The 22560-nt window shown below is 45.1% G+C and overlaps 1 protein-coding gene and 1 non-coding gene across 5 annotated transcripts in view; one reads left to right on the forward strand and one right to left on the reverse strand.

Moving 5' to 3' along the window:
• The window catches only part of SCUBE1 (signal peptide, CUB domain and EGF like domain containing 1), a 226197-nt gene that overhangs the window by 195320 nt on the left and 8317 nt on the right, over positions 1-22560 (forward strand). For all 4 annotated transcript variants that reach the window (XM_068170772.1, XM_068170778.1, XM_068170786.1 and 1 more), the window contains 8 exons: positions 6048-6164; positions 8890-9012; positions 10889-11008; positions 12160-12252; positions 13784-13900; positions 17965-18123; positions 19129-19332; positions 20646-20807. In XM_068170772.1, the coding sequence (XP_068026873.1) occupies positions 6048-6164; positions 8890-9012; positions 10889-11008; positions 12160-12252; positions 13784-13900; positions 17965-18123; positions 19129-19332; positions 20646-20807 (1095 nt within the window). The remainder of the gene's footprint in view (positions 1-6047; positions 6165-8889; positions 9013-10888; positions 11009-12159; positions 12253-13783; positions 13901-17964; positions 18124-19128; positions 19333-20645; positions 20808-22560) is intronic.
• LOC137461102 (U6 spliceosomal RNA) lies at positions 1799-1901 on the reverse strand. Its single transcript, XR_010993227.1, has one exon. It is a non-coding gene; the product is annotated as a U6 spliceosomal RNA (small nuclear RNA).

The following is a 22560-nucleotide window of genomic DNA, read 5'->3' on the forward strand; positions in this document are numbered from 1 at the left end:
TTGGAAGGGACCCCAAGGATCATCCATTTCCAACTTCCCTGCCACGGGCAGAGACACTTCCCTCTAGACGAGGTTGCTAAAAGTCTCACCCAGCCTGGTCTTAAACACTTCTGGGGACAAGGTGTCCACAACTTCTCTGGAAAACCCATTCCAGTGTCTCACCTCCTCACAGTAAACTCCTTCCTGATGTCCAGCTGAAATCTACCCTGGGCTAGTTTAAAACTCTTGCCCCTCATCCTATTGCTACAAGCCCTGCTAAGAAGTCCCTCTCCAGCTTTCCTGGAGGTCTGCTTCAGGTACTGGAAGGCTGCCATAAGGTCTCCCCAGAGCCTTCTCCAGGCTGAACAGACCAAATTAACACCCTCAGCCTGTCCTTGTAGGAGAGGAGCTCCAGCCCTCTGATCATCTTTGTGGCCTTCCTCTGGACCCACTCCAACAGAGCCATGTCCTTCATGTGCTGGGGGCTCCAGAGATGGTCACAGTACTCCAGGAGAGTTATGACAAGAGCAAAGCAGAGTGGCAGAATAGCCTTCTTCACCTGCTGGCCACACATCTTTTGATGCAGCCAGGATATGGTTGGCTCTTTGGGCTGCAAGCACACATTGCTGGCTCACGTTAAGCACCTCATCAATCAGCACCCACAAGCCCTCCGCTGCAGGGCTGCTCTCAATCCATTTGTCACCCAGCCTGTGTTTGGGATTGCCCCAGCCCAGGTGCAGGCCCTTGCACTTGGCCTTGTTGAACTTCATGAGGTTGGCATGTGCCCACCTCTCCAGCCTGTCAAGGTCCCTCTGGATGGCAATCCCTTCCCTCCAGCATGTCAAGCACACATCTGGGTGTCATCAGTAAACTTGCTGAGAGTGCACTCAGTCCCACTCTCCGTGTCACTGACAAAGATGTTAAACAGCACTGGTCCCAGTACCAGTCCCTGAGGTACTCTGCTTGTCACAGGTCTCCATTAGGACGTTAAGCCATTGATCACAACTCTTTAAGAGCAGCCACCTAGCCAATTCCTCATCCCCTGAGTGATGCATCCATCAAATCCCTGTCCTTCTCATTTAGAGCCAAGACTGTCATGCAGGGCAGTTTTGAATACTTTACAAAAGTTCAGGAAGATGATGTCCTTTGCTTTTCCCTTATCCACTGATACTGTGGTCATGAGAAGCCACCAAATCTGTCAGGCAGGATTTGGTGAAGCTATTTTGATTGCCACCAACCACCTTCTCATTTTCCATGTCCTCTGGCAGTCTTCAGGGTGACCTGCTCCATTATCTTGCCAGGCACTGAGGTGAGACTGACTGGCCTGTAGTTCCCCAGGTCTTCTTTATATCTGTTTTTGAAAATGGGAATGATGTTTCCCTTCTCCCAGTCAGTGGGAACTTCATCAGACCACCATGACTCTTCAAATAGGATGGAAAATGGCTTTGTAAGTTCATCTGCTAGTTCCCTCAGGACCCACAGATGGATCTTGTGAGGTCACATGGACTTGTGCACCTTCAGGCTCCTTAGATGGTCTCAGCCTTGGTGTTCTCTTACAGTGGGCAGACCTTCACTCTCCCTCCCTGTCCTTGACTTCTCCAACTTGGATGGTGTGGTTAGAGCCCTTGACATCGAATACTGAGGCAAAAATGTCATTGAGTTTCTCAGCTTTCTCCATGTCCTGTGTGACCAGGTCTCTGCTTTCCTGCCAGAGAGGGCCCACATTTTCCCTGTTCTTCCTTTTGTTACTGATACCCTTATAAAAGCTTGCCTTGCTAACCCTGATGTCCCTGGGGCTTAGCTTTCCTAACCTGATCCCTGGCATATGGAACACTTCACAAACTGGTACATCACCCTTGCCCAGGGGCCATGCCAACATTCTCTGTATCGTTCCAATTTCAGTATCCGTGCTGCTGAAGCAGGCATCAGGTGTTACCAGAGATGAATGTAACCCTGGGAGCTTCCAGGAGTTAAGCAGTGAAGGCTTCCTGTGATATGTTGCAGTCACACAACTGCATATACCAGTGGTGAATGTGATCTGACTTTTTCATATAATCCTGAATTGTTTCAGTTGGAAAATGCCTTTAAGATGATCAAGTCCATTCATTATCTAACTCTACCAAGTCTGCTGTTAAACCATGTCCCTCAGCACCAGATCTCTGCTTCTTTTAAACACCTCCAGGGACAGTGACTCTACCAGTTCCTTGGGCAACCTACTCCAGTGTTTGAGAACCCTTTCAGTCAAGAAGTTTCTTCTAATATCCAATCTAAATCTCCCCTGGTGCAACCTGAGGCCATTCCTTCTCATCCTAGGACTTGTTATTAGGGAGAAGAGATGCCCCCCCTCCACTGCTACCTCCTTTTATAGAGAGCAGCAAGGTCTCCCCTCAGCCTTGTCTTCTCCAGACTAAACAAGCCCAGTTCCCTCAGCTGCTCACCACAAGCCCTGTTTTCCAGACCCTTCCCCAGTGTTGTTGTTCTTCTCTGGACCTGCTCTAGGACCTTCAGTGTCTTTCTTTTAGTGAGGGCCCCAAAAGTTAACCCAGTGCTCCAGGTGTGGCCTTAACCAGGACTGAGTACAGGGGGACTAAAGGAAAGAATAGGAAAAAAAGTGTTTAATGTCAAATAAGTTCCCTAGCAATTCTGAACTGTTCTGAGACGGCCTGGACCCTGTGAATCCTTGCCAAAGGCAATTAGAAGAGAAATTTCAGCCTCAAGTTCAAGTTTTCCACTTGCAGTCCCTCATGTCAGAGCAGTTGAAAAACTTGACTGAAATAACTTTAAATCATTTTAAGAGCACCTCAGACACAGAAGGGTAATTTCTCAGTATTTATTGTGTTATGTGGGAGAGGGGAAGTTCAGAGCAACTCAATACCAAAATGTGTGGGTTTGAGTGTGTACTTGTGCTTGGTGGAGGAGTTGTCCCCCAGACTGAAAGGGAAATTACTTGTGCCCAGTTTTGTAGCTGTAACCTGCTGTAACTCTGTAACTCTGCTGGTGGGATTTTGGGCTTCTCTTCGGTAGATAGTGCTCCTGGATTGTGCAGTGCTGTTTGTACAAAGGAGGGAAGATTTAGATACCTACATCTGTTCCAAGTTGTGTGGTAAGCAGGATTTGAAACCCAGGGTTGTGGAGGTGGAACCAGGTGTAAGCCCCTGCCCTCAGTCTCCTATGAGATACATCTGTGTCACCAGTGTGGTGGGGAATAAGCATATCCTTTCAGGGGAAGTTGGAAGAAATACCATGGTGCACCTCAAAGGCATGAGGCCAACTTCAAAGATTCTGGGAGTTAGAGAATAACAGCACCCAGAACAGAGATTTCAGAGGTATATAAAGGCATGAGAGAAGGTCAGCATTCTGTGTCACACCACCAGTTTCTTTCAGTGAAGAGAATGTGGTGCATATTTTCCCCTCTTCTACGGCCAGTGCTGAATTCCTCAGGGCACTGGTGATTCTGCTGATGGGACACTGCAGAAAACTGGGGGCCTAGCCCTGCCCTCCACAGCCTGGGAGACTGAGTGACATGGTGTCGTGCAAGCAAAAATCTGTGCAGGGGCTTCCTGTGTTCAATCAGCCGAAGCAAGAAGCTAGCTTCAGCAAAGGCTGAATTTGTAAGAACAGTAGCAGGAGATGGGATGAGGGATTTAGATGGCCAAAGAGCTTTTAATAGCTTTTGCATCGTAGTGCAAGCCTCCGTTGCAGTGTCTCTGCCAGCCAGTGTCAGCAGTGGCAGTTTACGAGTGGCTGACACTGCGTGTGACAGAAATACATTTGTCTGTCCTGAGTGCCTGCCGCTTGGCAAGCAGCTGACTGGGCAGATTATCAGCCAGGCCAAGAGGGATTTGCATCCTTCTTAACGTGAAGAAAAACCAGCCAGGGCCTAAGCCACATTGTGTAAAAGCCACCAAGGTGTGTGTGAAAGCAATGCCACTGACTGCCATAAGATCACTGCTGAGAAACAGGAAGTTACTGCTGCAAAGCAGCCCTCCAAGAGAAGTCAGAGGCCAGAAAATGAGCTGCTTTGGTCAGCTTCCAGAGGTACCCTGTAGCAAACAAGATTACACTTGAATGAAACCACCTCGAATGATCTGGCTTCTGAGGCATTGAAAATCCTTTTAAACTTCAACTGCAGCCTTCATTCCCCAATTATTTTACTCTGTGTATTTCACTAGAGAACACTAAAGTGGTTTGACCTTTCTGCACAGTCCAAAGATGAGTATTTCTGAGACTATAAAGGAAACCTTAGAAAGAAACTGCCTTCCAAACTCAAGCAATGATATTTTACATTGCTTGGAAAACTGCATTAGAATGAAATAAATGTAAGAAAAAGATAAAATACCAACTTTCCTTTCTTTGTTGCTTGAGCACAGGCAGCCAGCACCAGAACAAGAGGACACAGTCTCAAGCTGTGCCAGGGGAGGTTTAGGTTGGATGTTAGGAAGAAGTTCTTCACAGGAAGAGAGACTGGCCATTGGAATGTGCTGCCCAGGGAGGTGGTGGAGTTACCATCCCTGGAGGTGTTTAAGAGGAGACTGGATGAGGCACTTGTTGGTAGGCTTTAGTTGATGAGATGGTGTTGAGTGATGGGTTGGACTTTGATGATCTCAAAGGTCTTTTCCAACCTGGTTAATTCTATTCTGTTCTAAGCAAGTGGTTGTGATGCACTCATAAGGCCAGGTGGCACAGATATTTGTTCATCTTGTGTATTCCCTGTTACACATTCACCTGATCAGCAGCTTTCCACATTGTGATGAATGTTTTGAAGCATTCAAACTTGGAGGCCATATAAAGCATAGCTGGTTATAGCAGTCTAAGTCTGTGCATAAATTCACACAGATTTTTGGGGTTGTCTAAACATGCCCAAAATCTTAATTCCACATTTCTCAGACTTAAGTATTTGTATTTCTAACAGCTGGCTGAGCCCTGGAATATTTCATTAAACCTCAGAACTCTATAAATGCTACTTGAATACAGGAATTGGGTAGCAGAGCTTTACTTATTTGTGAACTTCCACATTTTTTCCAAGCACTTTTCTAAGTGTGTACAGTGTGAAAGTCCAAGCTGTATAGAGCAGTGGTGTTGCTCAGGCTACGTTCTTAATAAGCAGCTGTCGAAGGTGTGGAAGCTGTGAAAGAAAAACTGTGCTGTTCATTTATGGGAATGCAAGTTTTGCTGGAATTACCACTCAAACAATGCTCTTGTATTGATTTCTCTGTCCTAACAGGAAAAATAAACATGGAGGAGAATTCTAGGAACACCAATTATCTAAGGCTAAAATTCAGTCAGCAGTGCTGTTGTTTTGCACACATTGCTATGTAAAGTGTCTTTAATGTACGGCTTTACTGCTGTCACTTAAAGCTTTACATCACCCTGCTCAGCAAAGCCTTTGGGCTGTCTTTGGAACAACGTGGATTGCTTTCTTCACAGGCTGCTGGATGGAAGAGGCCATGTAAATAAGGGTTTCACATTAGTGGTCTGTGACGGTTACAGATGCCTGACTTTTTTAAGGAGAAGAGGCCAGATTTCCTTGAATTGGGTAGAATGCAGATTTTGGACTGAGATTTACTGTGTCCGAGGTGCTGCCCATCCATTCCTGGTACTGGCTTCTCAGGCAGTTCTCCTTATGCCTCTTGTCGCTGTGCAGCTCTGCGTAGGCAGAGTGACTCCCTGTCCTGCTGAGCAAGGTGTCAGAGGAGTGGTCAGTGAGAGAAGGAATTCCTTGATTCAACCCAAAACTTTCCGTTGTGCCGCTTAGCCCCTGAAACCTTCATGCCCTCACAGCCCTGCAGCGGGAACAGCTGATGAGAAGTTCAAGGTCGCCATCTAGTGGTGAACGCAGACAAGAGGTTCCAGGGGTTTTCTTTTTGATCTTGCCTGACTTTTCTTCGCGTCCTTACCTGCGAGTCCTTTCTTTATAAGGCACTAGAATGAGATTGGTGTTTTGTTCAGCTTGAACCAGGGTGATATTTGCTGATTTATTGATGACAAGATGTTACAACTGACTAGGAAATTCCAGCCATTCAGTTGAACCACATTTTAATCTCTTCATGCTTTTCCTGTGAATTCAGATATAGATGAGTGTTCCTTTGAAAGAACCTGTGACCACACCTGCATCAACTACCCTGGAAGCTTTGAGTGTCTCTGCTATAAAGGATACACCTTGTATGGACTGACACACTGTGGAGGTTTGGAAACTGAGTTTTGCTTACCTGTTTGCTTCTTTACTATGTGAACTGTTTACTGAGCCACTACATTTTTAGCTGCAGATTTTAGAACTGAAGAAGAAGATAAACCAATGAAGCTAAAATGCATGAGCTGAGTGTGACTAAAACCTCAGCATCACAATTTCATTGAAACATTGCCAGGAGAAGAAAATCGATAAAAGATAACGGCCAGGCATTTGGGCAGGGGTGGCACACAGCAGCCTCAGTGTAGGTGAGGAGCTTGCAGCTGTGACACTTGCATCCACTGCTGCACAGAGGCAGCTGTTCTCCCACAGGCATTGCAAAGCAGCCTCGTGGCTGGGGTTCATCGCGCTGTGGAGGGTAAACTGCCCCACACAGCTTACAAGCAGAGAGTAGCAATTGGCAATTACATGGCACACAGGAGAGAGGTTAATCACAATTGTATTTACTGAAGGAGCTCTTCAAATTATGGGCAACAAAGAGAATAGGAGAAGGGTATCAGGCTTACAAGATTCCACATTTTGGCTCAGTTGGTAATCTGTCCTTACCAAAGTGGTGTGAAATCACAGAATCCTAGAATTGCTCTGCTTGGAGGAGACCTTGCAGTCTCTGTATTCCTACATTGCTCCACACACCTAGCCAAAAGGAAATGGTTAAAGGCTCATGTTGTTTACACTCAGTTCAGTTTGTGCCATGCAAAGTGATGTAGCAGAAACAGATGCTAGACCATCATTTTCATCCAAGTGCACCTGATGTCACCTGCTAACGATACCTCTGCCTGGCTTGACTTTGGGAGAAAGGTGTAGGTGTGCAAATGAGTATCTCTTGTGCAGAGCAGGGTAAGAAACAAATGTACTCACTGTAGAGGCCGGCAGGAAAAGAAAGAGGAGCCCTTCTAAGGAAAGAGTTTGGAAAAAGACTCCACAGGAGAATACTCAGTACTGAACTTGGGGCAAAAATCTAACCAGATCCACATCTCCTGCTTTTTCTCGTACTGGGCAGATCCAGAATCACAGGTCTGAATCCAGACTTGTCCAGGCCCTGAGCTTTGCCACTAAGGCTTATCGTTAGTTTTAGTCAGGTCCTGGAAGTAAATTTTCTTGCCAGCATCCATGTAGCACTGAGCACAAGGCAAAACTAGAGACAAATAATGAGAACCTTACAAACACTTGGTGCAAGCTTGTCTCTTAATAGAGGCACTCTTAGATGCTTCACTGAGAAGGTCTTCAAACACTGGGCTCGGCTCCCCAGGGAGATGGCTGAATCTCCATGCCTCGGTGTTTCAGAGAGACAGAGAGGTTGTGCTGAGGGACATGGTTTAGCACCAGACTTGGCAGAGTTGGAGAATGGTTGGACTTGATGATCTTCAAGGTCTTTTCAAACCAAAACCATTCTAAGTATATAAATGCTGATTCCAAAGACTAAGAAGGTTATATTTCAGACTGACTAAATACTTTTTCTGGTGTACCAAATGCTGAAAGAGTTTAAGAAGAATGTTGGTGATAACATACCCAGTGATTGCTTTGCCTTCTTCCATATTTTTACCTTTCGTTTATATTTCAGGAGTAGAAAACCAAATAAGCTGCACTTCACTTTCTAGATTCTATCAAATACATAGTTTTCTCCTTCATCAGAATCACAGAACAACTTTGTCTGGAAGAGCCTTAGAGATCATCTAATCCAACCTCCCTGCCATGGGCAGGGATGCCTCTCAACCAGACCAGATTACTCAAAGCCCCATCCAACCTGGCCTTGAACATCTCCAGGGAGGAGGCATCCACAGCCTCTCTGGACAATCTAGTCCAGAGTCTTGCCACCCTTGTAGTGAAGAGTTTCTTCCTAAGATCCAATCTGAACCTATTCTCCTTCAATTCAAATCCATTTCCCCTTGTCCTGTGGGTGGACACTCTTGTAAAAAGTCCCTCTCCAGCCTTCCTGCAGGTTCCCTTCAGGTATTGGAAGGCAGTTAGAAGATCCTCTTCTCCAGGCTGAACAATCCAAATTCCTTTAGCCTATCCTGATAGCAGGAGTGCTCACTAGAAGTAAACTCTGTGGATCACTATGGAGAATTTACCTCATTGCTATGCAGAAGGAATCTAATCTCACAAATGTTGAGGACTTTCACAGTTTTCCATATAATGCAGTATACAGCAGTGTCCAGATGCTACAGACTTCCAGCATGTCTTGTATCTTTGTGAGTACTTTGAGAATGTCAGCATAACTAGTCCTGGCAAGTAAATTGTGTCATATGCTTATATCCTTGAAAGAGTAGGAGCTGTACGTGTGTCTAGAGAAAGATAAATGCAACATGCACCAAAACTGTGACATGAGTATTGTCTGCCTTTATATCACAGTCTCACAGTATCACCAAGGCTGGAAGAGACCTCAAAGATCATCCAGTCCAACCTGTCACCACAGACCTCATGACTAGACCTTGGCACCAAGTGCCACATCCAATCTGTGGTGGTGACTCCACCACCTCCCTGGGCAGCACATCCCAATGGCGAATGACTCTCTTGGTGACGAACTTTCTCCTCACCTCCAGCCTAAACTTCCCCTGAAGTTTATATGTTTATATATGTTTATGTATGTTGATATATGTTGATACAGACTTAAATATAAAGGAGATAATAGAAACAGACATCCTTGTGCTGTAATACCTCAATGTTCAGTGTACATGTGCACACAGGGCTAATACTCTTCCTAACTTGAATTACATTGGCAGATATCGATGAGTGCAGCATCAGCAATGGCAGTTGTGACTATGGGTGTCTTAATACAATGGGGAGCTACGAATGTGTCTGTCCGCCTGGAAAGAAATTGCATTGGAACAAAAAGGACTGCATTGGTGAGTGTGGGAGGCTCAGAAGTGAGTGTAGTGATGCTCCTGTTCTCCAGGAGAGTTAAAAAGCCTGTAGCTTTGTCTGATGAATGTTGCACTTTAATCTGATGGATCAGATCACACCTGCTCGTGTGGGGGTTCGTGGGCTAGGGTGTAAGTGCAGGTGGATTAGACAGTGGGACTATGTTGGCCTTCACTTGCTTTGAATTTGTCATTGTCTCATTGCTTTGTGTATTTTATACTTTTGTGCTTCATTTGTCCTTTGTCCATCTCTGTGACCTCAGCTATAACTCCATTTCCCTTAAAACTAAGCTAGAATATTCAGAATGCTGACTGTTGACAAGCAGAGTGTGGCATTCAGGTTAACAGCTACATTCGCAGTATCGCACTCCACTTTTCCAAGTTCCCTCTAAAGTTATCCTTCTTACTCCTGGCTTTGTCAAAAGTGGTAAGTGCAAAGAGCACAAATCCTGTGACCACTAAAGTGACAGCCCGTGCTGATAGTGCCACTTATTTCCTGGCAGATCTGAATTTCTGTATCCTTTAAGTAGAAGACTTTTTCTTCTGGGATCTTCTGTAAAGCACAGCAAATCCTGGCCATGGCTACAGTCGTTCAAAGTGAGATTTTCATTCCATTTTCACATTTTTAATGGGAGTAACAAACCTTAGGTCTTTCACAGTCAAATTTAGGTTGGGGGGGGTGTCCTCTGGGTTTTAACCACAAATAACTTCTCACAGATACATCTGGGGCTGATGCCCAATACCTAACTGGGAGCGAGACAAAACCAAATCGGTGGGGACCTTAAGGGAATCTCTGCATATCTTGAGGAGAATGTTGTCTGAAGCAGAGACACTCACTGGCCTCTTGGGTGATCATGCTGTTGTGGCATTTTTATACTTACATGGATTCAGCAATATAGAAAGCACTTTAGAACCAAGGTGGGCAGGTGAAGCTCTTAAGCTGAGTTTCAGCCTTTGCCACTGACCTTCCTCACAACCACAGCTAAGTTCTTAATTCTTCCTGCTTACCTTTATGTATACTGCCTTCCCTGCTGTGTGCAGAGCTAAGTACTGTAGGAGTATGAAAGAGTCAGCTCTGCTATTCTGGTTAACCTTGCCATGTACCACTTAGTCCTCCTATGCTGTATAGGCCATAGAAATCTTGTGCTGTATTGCCTCCCAGCCTACTGAGAATGATGTTCTCATACTGAGAGACTGTATTGAAAATATTTTCCTAGTTTTTATCTTCACTGGGAGGGCCAATGGCATCCTGGCCTGCATCAGGAACAGTGTGGCCAGCAGGAGCAGGGAGGTCATTGTGCCCCTGTACACTGCACTGGTTAGGCCACACCTCGAGTCCTGTGTCCAGTTCTGGGCCCCTCAGTTTAGGAAAGATGTTGACTGGCTGGGACGAGTCCAGAGAAGGGCAACAAAGCTGGGGAGGGGCTTGGAGCACAAGCCCTGTGAGGAGAGGCTGAGGGAGCTGGGGTTGCTTAGCCTGGAGAAGAGGAGGCTCAGGGGTGACCTTATTGCTCTCTACAACTACCTGAAGGGAACTGTGCTCATAGAAAGACACCTGCCTGCCAGAGTGCAGGATTGGACCAGAAGAGTCCTGAAGTGGAGGATGGGAGGGAAAGACTGATCTAGAATTTAGGTATGAAAATGTGAAGCAGTTTCATTTTTCAAATCCAGTCTCAAGATGAGGATCCTCTTTCCCTAATATGTGCTTATTCCAGAAATGCTGGGCCTGTGGTTTTGCTTTGTTGCCTCTTCTGCCTCTTGTCACCCCTGCATGTGAGTGGCTGTACAGGACTCAGGCTTGGGCAGTGTCTGATTATTTTATTTGGTTTTCATTTCTCTTTTTTTTCCTTTCTCTCCTCAGAGATGGTGAAGTGTCTTCCAAATGCTAAACCAGCACCCAAGGCTCAGCTAGTATGTAGTAAGACTGGAGGCATAGAAAGCTGCTTCCTCTCATGCCCATCTAATACTCTTTTTGTTCCAGGTTTGTATATGTCCTCCTCAATCTAGAATGTCCCCTGATGATTTTTCTCTGCTAACGTGTTCATGATTCTTGCATTCAGTTTTTGTTGTGCACAACTGTTCCTGATCACAGGCATCATTACAAGTTAAACAGGGCCAGATATGCACATCACTAAATACAAGAGCTGAGGGGTCTGGCCCTTTGTTGTTCAATTTGAGGTGTTGCTTGTGAGCGTGGGGAAGTTCTGACAACAGAGAGACAAATCTGCCTTACCAGGATGGTGGGAAAGAACAAAGACCCCAATAATTGAATTGTTATGTCAAAAATGAGAGGGAAAAGATAACAGCTGATTGCAGTGAACTCCTGCTAGTTTTGAGTACGGTGTTTTTCAGCTGGAGTCCCCTGTGCCTGTCCAGACACAGTTCAGTTTGTCTCAGCAGGCTGTATGGCAGCAAGGATCTCTCAGTACTGGTTGCTACACCTGCAGAGTTTTTATCACCTCACTGCTGATAGCTGGGCTGAGTGTTATTTATAGAAATCCAGGCATTTCATCTGCCTCTCCTCCTTTTCATCTACAGCTGTTGCTTTTCATGTATGTTCTGGTTCTGACAGGATTGTTTCCCACAAGTGTCTCTCTCTTCATGTCACTGCTGGCATTAGATTTGGTAGAGCTGTACACACTCTGTTCTTAGTTTGGCAGAGATTACTGGATCCATGCACTTACCTAACTCGTGTGCAGCAACAGAGAGTTTCATCTGTGCAATATGTAAACCCTCTTCCAGTTCTAAGTGTGTTATTTTTTGCTTCTGCCAATAACTTCTGCCAGAGGTAGATTATTTTGAGGTAAATTGTTTTGAAGGCACGTGGTTTATTTTTCAAATCATAGAAAACACCTTTAAGGTCATTGAGTCCAACCATTATCTAACTTAATACCTTATAGAGATGATCAAAGTACAAGGACTCTGCCACAGACAAAACATTTTCTTCTTATGCACCAGGGAATTCTTTACAGCTAACCTCAAGCCAAATGGTTTTTAAGCACACATTTCAGTTCTGGAATAAACAAAACCCAACTTGTAGTCAAGCACCAAATATTAATGCAGGGGGTGAGGAGGGGAGCAGATGCTCTGTGAGGCTGTTGCCACATGCTGACTCTGCATTCTGTCCCCTAGATTCGGAGAACAGCTACACAATAAGCTGTGGCATTCCTGTCCAGCAAGGCAAGGCTCAGCAGAAACGCAATGCAACCCTGCCCAGCTGCACAGGTAGGTGCTCTCCTGGCCTTGACATTTAGGAGGCAGGTGCTTGAGGTCCCCCAGACCATTTAGGAGCTGCAAAACATCCAGCTCTCAAGTTACACATGGCTGGAATTAAGGTAGCCTGTGTTTCATTGTGCACCTCTTCTGCTTGCTGCATTCTCTCCATCAGAGCTGGAGTGTTCCTAATTGCCCACCAGTGTGCCTTTGTGCTGGTAGGGCACTATAGGAGCAGTGGAGGTTTGAGATACATTCAGTAAGGACAATTCTTTAGAATAATTCACTTTCCATAGTCCAGCAAGACAAGAAGGAGCATATCAAAATGGCATTCCTTCCCAGCTTTGGAAGTGAGCTAGAGAGGTCCATCAAATAGCACACGAGCAGAAGGCTGTGCTGGGTTACAGCCTTCATCTGCAAAGTCCTTCCTTAGGAGCATGAATCCTCCTACTAGGGATTCCAAATAAATAGCTTGGGAAACTTTTATGAGCACATCCCATGCTTCATTCCTCTTGTTCTGAGAAATGGCTGGATTGTTTGTGCAGAGGAACTCCAAATGTATCTTAACATTGATACTGAGCACAAAAAGAAAAGTTCAGCTCCGAATGATTCAAGTTTGGCAAAATTAGAAGCAGCTGAAAGAGCATCCCGAAGTGGGAAGTCTCAGCCCACTTTGCATATCATTACCTGCTACTTCTCTCCAATTTGTCAGTTCTGCAACCATGCATTTCTTGATTATTTGAAATGCATTAGCAGGTACAGCACTGTGGAGTGCAGTAACATCAGCAGATGTGTCTGCCTGTGGCACAGGGACAGGCTACCTCTGCAGTCCTGGTTCTGCAAAGCCCTCCCAAGAGTACAGAGACTCACGTTGTGGTGCTTACCTGCAACCACCCTCCCCCTGCTCCAAGATCCCATGGGCAGACTGGCAGGCAGTGGGTCGGTCACAGACCTTTCCACCATGGGCTTTCTGAGGAAATCAGCCAGCAGCTACATTTTCTGAGCAGTGTAAGGCTGAGTAACAACTTTTAAAGTCACTCAGCATAACTAGCTGAAAAGTAAAGCTTGCAAGCCATAGACCACAGTCAAACAAATGCATTTCCTTTGGATGGTTTTCAGCTGCCAATAACGGAACTGCACTGCATTAATCTTATGCCAGGTTGACCTCAGCAAGAGTAGCACTACAGCCAAGTATGATGGGAAGGCACAGGGTGTCACAGAAAAAAAAAGTAGGAATGAACCTTTTTCATTGTAAGAGAGAAATTCATCCAAATTCCACCAAGATGTACAGGCCTGCTGGAACAGAAGTGTAGGTGCAGAGCCTGTGCAAGGCCAGCAAATGCAATGATCTTGCTGGGCTCCAGGGTAGGAGCTTACACAGAACAATGAACTGAGGAAACGGATCCTCCTGTACAAGCTGTGCCACTCTTGGGCTGTCTCTTCTCTGCCTCACAAGAATACTTTTGATTCTGATCTGAGAAATAAGTTGTAGGCTTCATTTTGTCTGCATCCCAGTGACAGCTTTTTCACTGTGCATCAACAGATTCCCTGGCCCCTCCAATCAAGCAGAAGGCTCGATTCAAAATTAAAGACGCAAAGTGCCATTTACGACCTCGCAGCAAAGATAAAACGAAAGATTCTGGGAAGCAAGCTGGTTTGGGTATGTAAACATGTAAATAGCATCCTAAGGTTTTGTTTGTTTGCTTGCTTGTTTGCATATTTTGTTTTCACACTGCAGATGGTAAAAGAAGTAATGGTTTTCGTATTTGGATCAGAATTTAAGTTCAGGCCAAGGTTCACACTCCAGCTGAACGGTGCCTTCGGTTTGGATCTAGCAGTGCTGAAATGGGATCAGTTTCTCTGAAAACATCTTTGTTTATGAGCACATGACTTAGGAACTCAGCCTATCCTTCTTCTAGCATTGCTAATGGCAGGAATATAGAATAGAATAGAATAGAATAGAATAGAATAGAATAGAATAGAATAGAATAGAATAGAATAGAATAGAATAGAATAGAATAGAATAGAATAGAATAGAATAGAATAGAATAGAATAGAATAGAACAGAACTAACCAGGTTGGGAGAGACCTTCAAGATCATTGTGTCCAACCTATCATCCAGCACCACCTCATCAACTAACCCATGCAACCAAGCAGCCTATCCAGTCTCCTCCTGAACACCTCCTGTCCTGGGACAAAAAGCTGTGACCAGTTAAAGTTACATGAAACAACGTCAGTTGTGTTTCATTTAGCTGTCCCAGGTGAGATGTATAAAAACCCCCAAAGCTGTTAGTTATTTACACTATGCTGGATCAGTGTCCTGTTGCAGCAGCAACGCCAGCCCACATGTGAGGAGGTTACCACCAAAACCTGATCGTACACAGCCTCAGATCTGTTGTGAAGTTGGAAGGAGCAGTTGGGCTGTTAGAAAATGTAGGCTTGCTCGACAAAAACCTGACATTTTGAAAATGTTTGTGTCAGGCTGAACCAAAGCAATCACATGTTTTAAAAACTTGATATGACTAAGTAGGGAGGGGGGGGAATTATTACTAGTTTTGAACATCTATTTTAAAGGTGTGGTGGTTTGGCCCTGGATGGGGGACAAACGCCCACCAAAGCTACTCTATCACTCCCCTTCTTAGAGGCAGGGGAGAGGGGGAAATATAACAAAAGCCAGTAGTAAGGTAGAAGCAATTTATTAATGCTGGGCACAAGCAAAGGTCAAAGTCTGCAGGTGGAAGCAAAAGCAAAGAGAGTTGTTGTTCTCTACTGCCCAGCAGCAGACAGTCTTTGGTCCTGGGAAACAGGGCTCTACGCCTAACTGTTGCTCCAAAGGACAGACACCATGGACAAATATCTCCCCACGTCCTTCTTGCACTTAGTTCTTACATGTAAGCTGACATCATATGGCATGGAATGCCCCTTTGGTCAGTTTGGGTCCCCTCCCAAGATCTTGCACACACACACCCCCCAGTGTACTCTTGGGGTGGGGAAATGTTGCAAAAGCACAGTTCAGCAGTAGCCAAAACACTGCTGTGGTATCAACACCCAGCTACAGCACTGCGAAACACAGCCCTGGAAAGATGATGCCCTGGGGAGAGTTATCTCCAGCTCAGCCAAACCAAGTATAAAAGTTGAACAAAATGAGATTTTAAAGGTGGAATGTATTTAACAGAAGGCCAACATTATTCTGGGGTGCATTAAGAAGTGTGGCCAGCATGATGAGTGAGATTCTTCTTCCCCTCTACCCTGTGCTTGTGAGGCCACACCTGGAGGAGTGTGTCCAGTCTCTTACAAGCTGAGGATGAGAAACCTGATGCTGTTTAGCCTGGTGAAGAGTGGATTGAGAAAGAATCTCATCACCAGAAGGGTGGAGCTGGAGAGGGCGGGGGCTGGGCTCTTTTCAGTGGGTCCCAGTGACAGGACAGGACGCAGGAGGTTGCACTTAAACAGAAGGAAACAATTCTTTCCTTTGAGGGTGCCACAGCACTAGACCAGACTGCCCAGAGAGGCTATGGAGTCCCCTTCATGGAGACTTTTAAAACCCACTTGGACAGAATCCTTTGCAACCTGCTTTGGGTGACTGTGCTTTAAGAAGGCAGCTTAGATCTCCAGAGGTCCTCTCTAACCCCTACAGGTCTGTGATTCATGACCTTATTTCTCATCCTCCATCCCCTTGATATCACGACTGGGATAATTAAAGACTGTTTGGGTGTTATTGCTTAAAACACTTGGAGGTTGTTTAAATTTGTTATTAACCTGAACTCTTCTAGATTTTACTGCACACTGCTGATGTAACAGCAGCAGATTGTATTGTTGCTTAAAGCAATGTAGCAGCTTGCAGCAAATCTCTACTGGTGATATATTTTCTGTTAGAAATCTGTCTTACCACTACTGTTGCTAGTGCGGGAGGAGATGTATATGAACCCTGAACAGAGGGGAGTGAAAACAGCTGTCCTAAACACAGTGCTAATGGTTTAAAGATTTTGGTTTTAAAATGTAGACTCATATTTGAACTTTACTCTTCAATCTGGACATTTCTCTCTGTAATTTTCTAAGTATTGGCTTAAAACAAGTGTCAGTTGTTCTGATGTTCACCTTGTCCTTACGTATTCTAATGATGAGACTCAATTTTAAAGTCACAGAAGCTGGGGAGGGAGTGGTCCATAGTTATCATGGGAATGTATTTCTTAGATGTATTTCCCTGTCCTTTGTTTGCTTTGCTTTCTGTTTGCTATGTCATCTGAACAGTGAGATCATGTCATATAACCACACACTCAGAATTAAATTCTTTGGGTGACTGCAGTGCTATAGGTCCATTACCTATCACAACAAGGATGGTTTTCACATAGAGTCCAACAGGATGGCATTCAACAAGTCCAAGTGCCAGGTGCTGCACTTTGGCCATGGCAACCCCAGGCAGAGCTGCAGGCTGGGGTCAGAGTGGCTGAGAGCTGCCAAACAGAGAGGGACCTGGGGGTGCTGATTGACAGCCACCTAAACATGAACCAGCAGTGTGCCCAGGTGGCCAAGAAGGCCAATGGCATCCTGGCCTGCATCAGGAATAGTGTGGCCAGCAGGAGCAGGGAAGTCATTGTGCCCCTGGACTCTGCATTTGTTAGGCCACACCTTGAGTCCTCTGTCCAGTTCTGGGCCCCTCAGTTTAGGAAGGACATCGAGAGACTTGAATGTGTCCAGAGAAGGGCAACAAAGCTGGGGAGAGGCCTTGAGCACAGCCCTGTGAGGAGAGGCTGAGGGAGCTGGGGTTGTTTAGCCTGGAGAAGAGGAGGCTCAGGGGAGACCTCATTGCTCTCTACAACTACCTGAAGGGAGGTTGTAGCCAGGAGGGGGTTGGTCTCTTCTCCCAGGCAACCAGCACCAGAACAAGAGGACACAGTCTCAAGCTGTGCCAGGGGAAGTTTAGGCTGGTGGTGAGGAGAAAGTTCTTCACTGAGAGAGTCATTGGTCATTGGAATGTGCTGCCCAGGGAGGTGGTGGAGTCCCCATCCCTGGAGGTGTTCAAGAGGGGATTGGATGTGGCACTTGGTGCCATGGTCTAGTCCTGAGGTCTGTGGTGACAGGTTGGACTTGATGATCTTTTAGGTCTCTTCCAACCTTAGTGATACTGTGATACTGTGATGCTTATGTGATTGTGTCCCAGCAGATTGTGACCTTTAGCCTCAGTGATTACATACAATACATATCATACAATGCTCAGTTACCTTAGCCTATGTGCAGAAATGTCACAGCAAAAAGCAAAAGCCAGTGAGCTAACCAACTCCCAACTCCCTCCCTTCCCCATCCTGCCACTATCCCAGCAGAAGGATCCACACCCCAGACCTGGAAACCAAAAGCAGCAAATGGAACAGGAAACTTCTGAAGTTACAATCTGAACTACTAGCCCTATGATACTTTGCTCCAGCCAGCACTCTCATTTTGAAGCTGGCATGATGTGTATGAATAGCAGCAGGTTCAACTCAACTCATGATGTGGTCTGAGCTAATTCCTGCAAGTGCTCTCTAATCCTTCTGCAACAAAGAGGCAATTAGAGATACCACTGTGCAGTGCCATTGCACTCACTAGAAAAAGGAGGCAACCCAAAACCGTACAGAGAAGGGAGCATCGACAGTGCATGTGAAACGTTACGAAGCCTGTCACTCACTACCCGGTCACTTGCTACTTTGCAACTTGATTTCTTTTCTGTGTTGCTTCTCTTTTGCAAAGGAGGTCAATTCCCTTGTACAGACAACTGCCAGGTGACCTTTGTGAATCTCAAGTGTGACTCCTCTAAGAAAAAGCGCCGAGGCCGCAAGTCACCCTCAAAAGAAGTCTCCCATATCACTGCAGAGTTTGAGGTGGAGATGAAGTCAGAAGAAGTCTCAGGTTTGTGAAAGATCTGTTTGTGGAGACAAATCAGAATTCAGTGCCTCAGTGCATTGTTAGAACCTCTTCAATGCTGTTCCATCAAGCTGCTGTGCAAAGCATTTAGCACAAGCCTCATTCAGAAGCCTTTCAGATTTAATTGAAAGGAATCAGGTGTGAATTCAAGCCAAAGGAGCAAAGACTGAACCTGCAGCAAAATTCCTCTGAAGCCTTGAGTTAACTCAGGGACTTCAATTTAGTCTGATTTCTTTAAACAGCAGAAGTGACAAATGATGCCCAGAGAATATAAGGATGAGGTAGTTCTGCAGCAATGGCAGTAAAAAACATCTTCCAAAATGTGAGTTGCTGAAACTACAGTCTGAGAGTCAAACCTTTTTATCACACGTTTGGAAAACTTGTGGTTTTGTAACAAACTTCAGGAAGAAAAAGAATTGCATCAAGTTATCCATGAGATGGACTGTTATGCTATAAAATCCAGCCAAAGAAAATGTGAGCTGAATTCTGTAGACACATCAGTTCTCAAAGGCAGGTTTCTTAACTGATTGAAATTGTGACAGAAAGCCCCTTTCTCTGTGTCACTCTAGTGTTTTGGCCAGGGACGTGGGGATAATTCCTAATCAACTGAGTAAAGCATGGGCAGAAAAAATTCAGGAGCTTTAGCAGCAGCAGACTAGACACACACCTGGAAGCAGAAGGCAGGGAGATTGATTCTGCAGCCCTCTCCCTGTGCTCTCAGTATAAGCATATTTCTTAGTGCTGGAGACAAGCTGTTGTCTCTCAGCGTGTACTTCGGAGCAGTGAGCCAGTTTTGATGGACCTCAGTGTTTTGTCTTGTCCCTTTAAGAGGCCTGGTCTCAAATACAGCAAGGTGCTGCTCAAATGAATATGGAGAAGAGAGTGAACAAACAGGTGTCATAGTGCGATGCAGGATGAGCTTTTTGTTAAGCATCTCTTTTTAAACATTCATCTCAATTGCTTCTAGTTTTGTTATCATTTCCCATCTAGACACCTGTAACATTGACTGTGTTCGGAAAAGGATGGAGCAGAAGCTGCAAACTGCAATCAAAACCTTGAGGAAATCTATTAATAAACAGCAATTTTACATTCAGTTTTCTGGGACAGAATATGAAGTGGCTCAGAAGCCAGCTAAAGCTACTGAAGGGCACGAAGCTTGCAGTACAGGGCAGGTGCTGCAGGATGGAAAATGTGGTAAGTTCCAACACTTCTATTCAGCTGTATCACCCAAAGCAAACAACCCAAAACTGACTCATCCCTGGGGAGACAGGCAGAAGGCCTATGAGGCAGCAGACAGTTTAGGTCAGTATTGCTCAGCATATGTGCATGGACAACTGGCAGTCCATTAGAATTTCAAAGGGATTCAGTGAAGGATTGCAGGAGAAGCAAAGCAGCATACATGTGAATCCATTCCTATGCTGTCAGTTGGTGAGTATCAAGGCCTGGCACTAGGCAATGTTTGCTATTTCCCAGTTGCTCCCAGAACCTTAGGCAAACATCATTACAGTGCTGTAAATGATAACGTGGTGTTTGCCTAGATGCTGTGTGTTCAGTTTTGTGTCACCTCTCTCTCCTCACTGCCAAACAATCCATGCCTCATGGGTGTATTTACATTTAACACTCAAGAGGTCAAAGGAAAAAAGAATGTGTAGAAATCTGTTTTAATGTTGTGTCAAACACCTAATTTCTTTCAGCCTTTTCTTGCCTTTGCTGAGGGCAAGGTGCCAGCAGACACCTGTTCATGGCACTGCAAACTCCTAGGCACCAAGAGATTTGCAAGCAAAACGTATCGTTAAGTGCAGATCTGGTGGGTGCCTCTAATGGGTTGGTCCAGAGGCTGTTACAGGCACAGTAATTTAGAAACTGCTGTGAAAGATTGCTGTTAGTGTCTAGAAACCCTTACATTTTCGCCTACCTGTACCCATCAAAGAAAAATGGTTAATGCAGTTATGTCCCTGTTGCAGCCAGAAAATCACCTTTATTCCTATCTGTACTGAAAACACTTTCCAGTTGGGGTATTTGAGTGTCAAGAGACACAACAATTACATGGCATGCATTGCCCTCAGAGAAATCCCTAGAACTGATCTCAGGAGACAGGCTTTCTGTAGTCATCTGCCATAAAACCAACATGTAAGTGCACCTAAAAATTAATCAAAAATGTAAAATATCACCTCAGTTCCTGTGTGTCATGCACCACTGTCTCAATCAGAGTGCAAACTACTGGTTTAAGAACACATCATCAGCTTTACTAACAACACATGTGATAAACAGTGCACTACAATGCCATTTAATAGCTTAAATAATAGAAGAAGGACCTCGCCCTGGTGTAAACTGCCCTGGCCTGTGGTGGAGATGGGCTTGTTGACACCAGGTCAGGCTTCTGGGCTAACATGCACAAAACATACACTATGACTGTAATGCTGGGCCCAAAGAGATCCTTCTTCTCTAACTATGTGACATAAAGGCAAATAATTAGATCAAAATTGAACCCCCTTTTCTGTCCCCAGTTCCCTGCAGCACGGGCACTTTCTATAGCGGAGAGCAAAAGCAGTGCGTCCCTTGCTCACCCGGCACCTACCAAGACACGGAAGGTCAGCTCGCCTGTGAGCCTTGCCCCAGTGACGACGGACAGGGAGTAGCAGGCGCCCGGAACGTCTCGGAATGTGGAGGCAAGTTTACTTTGATTATAAAAGGACTAGTTGTTGCCACACAGCCTGTGAGACATGGAAGCCAAAAGAGAGGAGAACCTTCCACCCTTGTGTCTTGTAAAGGTAACAGAAGAAATCTCTGTGCACTTACAAGAAATAAGCAAAATATTTTGGCTTGTTCCGTCCTCTGACATTGCTGACAAGAAGATGGGACCTGCTACAGCAATGTGAGTTATGGTATGGAAAGGATCAAGCCAAGCAAAGCATTTTGCTTCAAGGCAGGTATGGAACCTGCCAACAAACATAGTCCTTCTGCACTGAGTTTATAAAGGTTGACTGCAGTGTACTGACAAAAGCAGCATAACTAGAAGAACAAAGGCTGGTTTGAATTATTCTTCTCACAACAACAGAGCAGATATGCCTCCAAATGTTTGTTGACATGTCACAACAGTCTGGTTTTCTGCTCAACTCTCCCCATTTCTCTTTCTCCAAAAATGGCAAGAGAGAATATGTTTTGGGCTTCATAGAACTCCCTGTCAAATAGTCTCTCAAAATTGGGATGTCTCTGTAAAATGTGTCAGCATATGTGATGAAATGGTGCATTTTGATGAGCATGGGTTCTGCTAGACATGTACTCACCACCTGGAACCAGTAGTACTTTTGAATTGTGTCTTCTGCAGCAGTAATGCCTCTGCAGTTAACAGACAAGACAGGACTGAAACCCTCAGATGAGGCACGTACAACAAGTACTAAAGACATTTTAAGTGCCTGATGCGTAGAACTGTGTTGTAGCTGCAGGTGAACCACACACTGTGGTAATTGTTACATGGCATCCATGAAGGTAGAAGGCCAAAACACAATTAAAAGCTAAGTATTTGGGGCATTATTCAGGTAAATGATCTCACATCAATTTTGATTGACATTTCAACACACAGAAGGCAAGAAGGGAGCAAGTCAGCTCATTCTTATATACAAGTAAGGCCTGAGGCACATTAGTGCTGAAAGCTTTGGCTACTTAGGAGCGTTAGCACCCAGCTGTACCTCTTCTCTAGAAGAGGTGGTTGAGTCACCAACCCTGGATGAGTTTAAAGGTCATTTGGATGTGGTGCTTGGGGATAGGGTTTAGGGATGAACCTTGTAGAGTAGGGTTATCAGAGGGATATGATGATCCCAAGGGTCTTCTCCAACCTGAATGATTCTGGGGCTCTGTGAAGACAGACACGTGGCCTACCAGAAATTGCGCAGAGAGCAAGTTTGGAAACTACCTTGTATCTGTGAGTAGACTTCCTCACAAAGTGCTTTGCTTTACACAAATCACCATTTTCTGTCAGAAGAGCTGTCAGATACTAGCACTTGCAGCTACCTGGAAAGATGCTACTGGCAGCTGTTCTCATAGACATGGTGCTGGACTGCTCTCACCCAGTCTGGTAAGTCCCACAATCTGAAGAATGGAGATACAAAAAGTAGAAATCCAACAATTGCTCAGGTCATAGATACACTCTAAAGAGTCTTTTCTTTTTTCCCTGCAAAGCACTTTGAAATTCTCAGATGAAAGACAAAAAATAGCATACACAGAGGTAGCTGATTAAGCTTGTTAAGGAAGCAGTTGTATTTTGCTGGTGGTGTTTTGTAGGCAGAACACAAAATCAGCAGGTAAGGTCAGAATTTGATCTGCAGCTGTCTTGATGTCAGATGTTTGAGTTACAGGGAGGATTGCTAGCTAATAGTGGATTTCAGGCTCTGCCACTAATGTCACTAATGCCACTTTGTCACT

Source organism: Melanerpes formicivorus, unplaced genomic scaffold, assembly GCF_026170545.1.
Source record: "Melanerpes formicivorus ecotype bairdi unplaced genomic scaffold, bMelFor1.0.p_v2 SCAF_3, whole genome shotgun sequence".
Taxonomy (NCBI): Eukaryota; Metazoa; Chordata; class Aves; order Piciformes; family Picidae; genus Melanerpes; species Melanerpes formicivorus.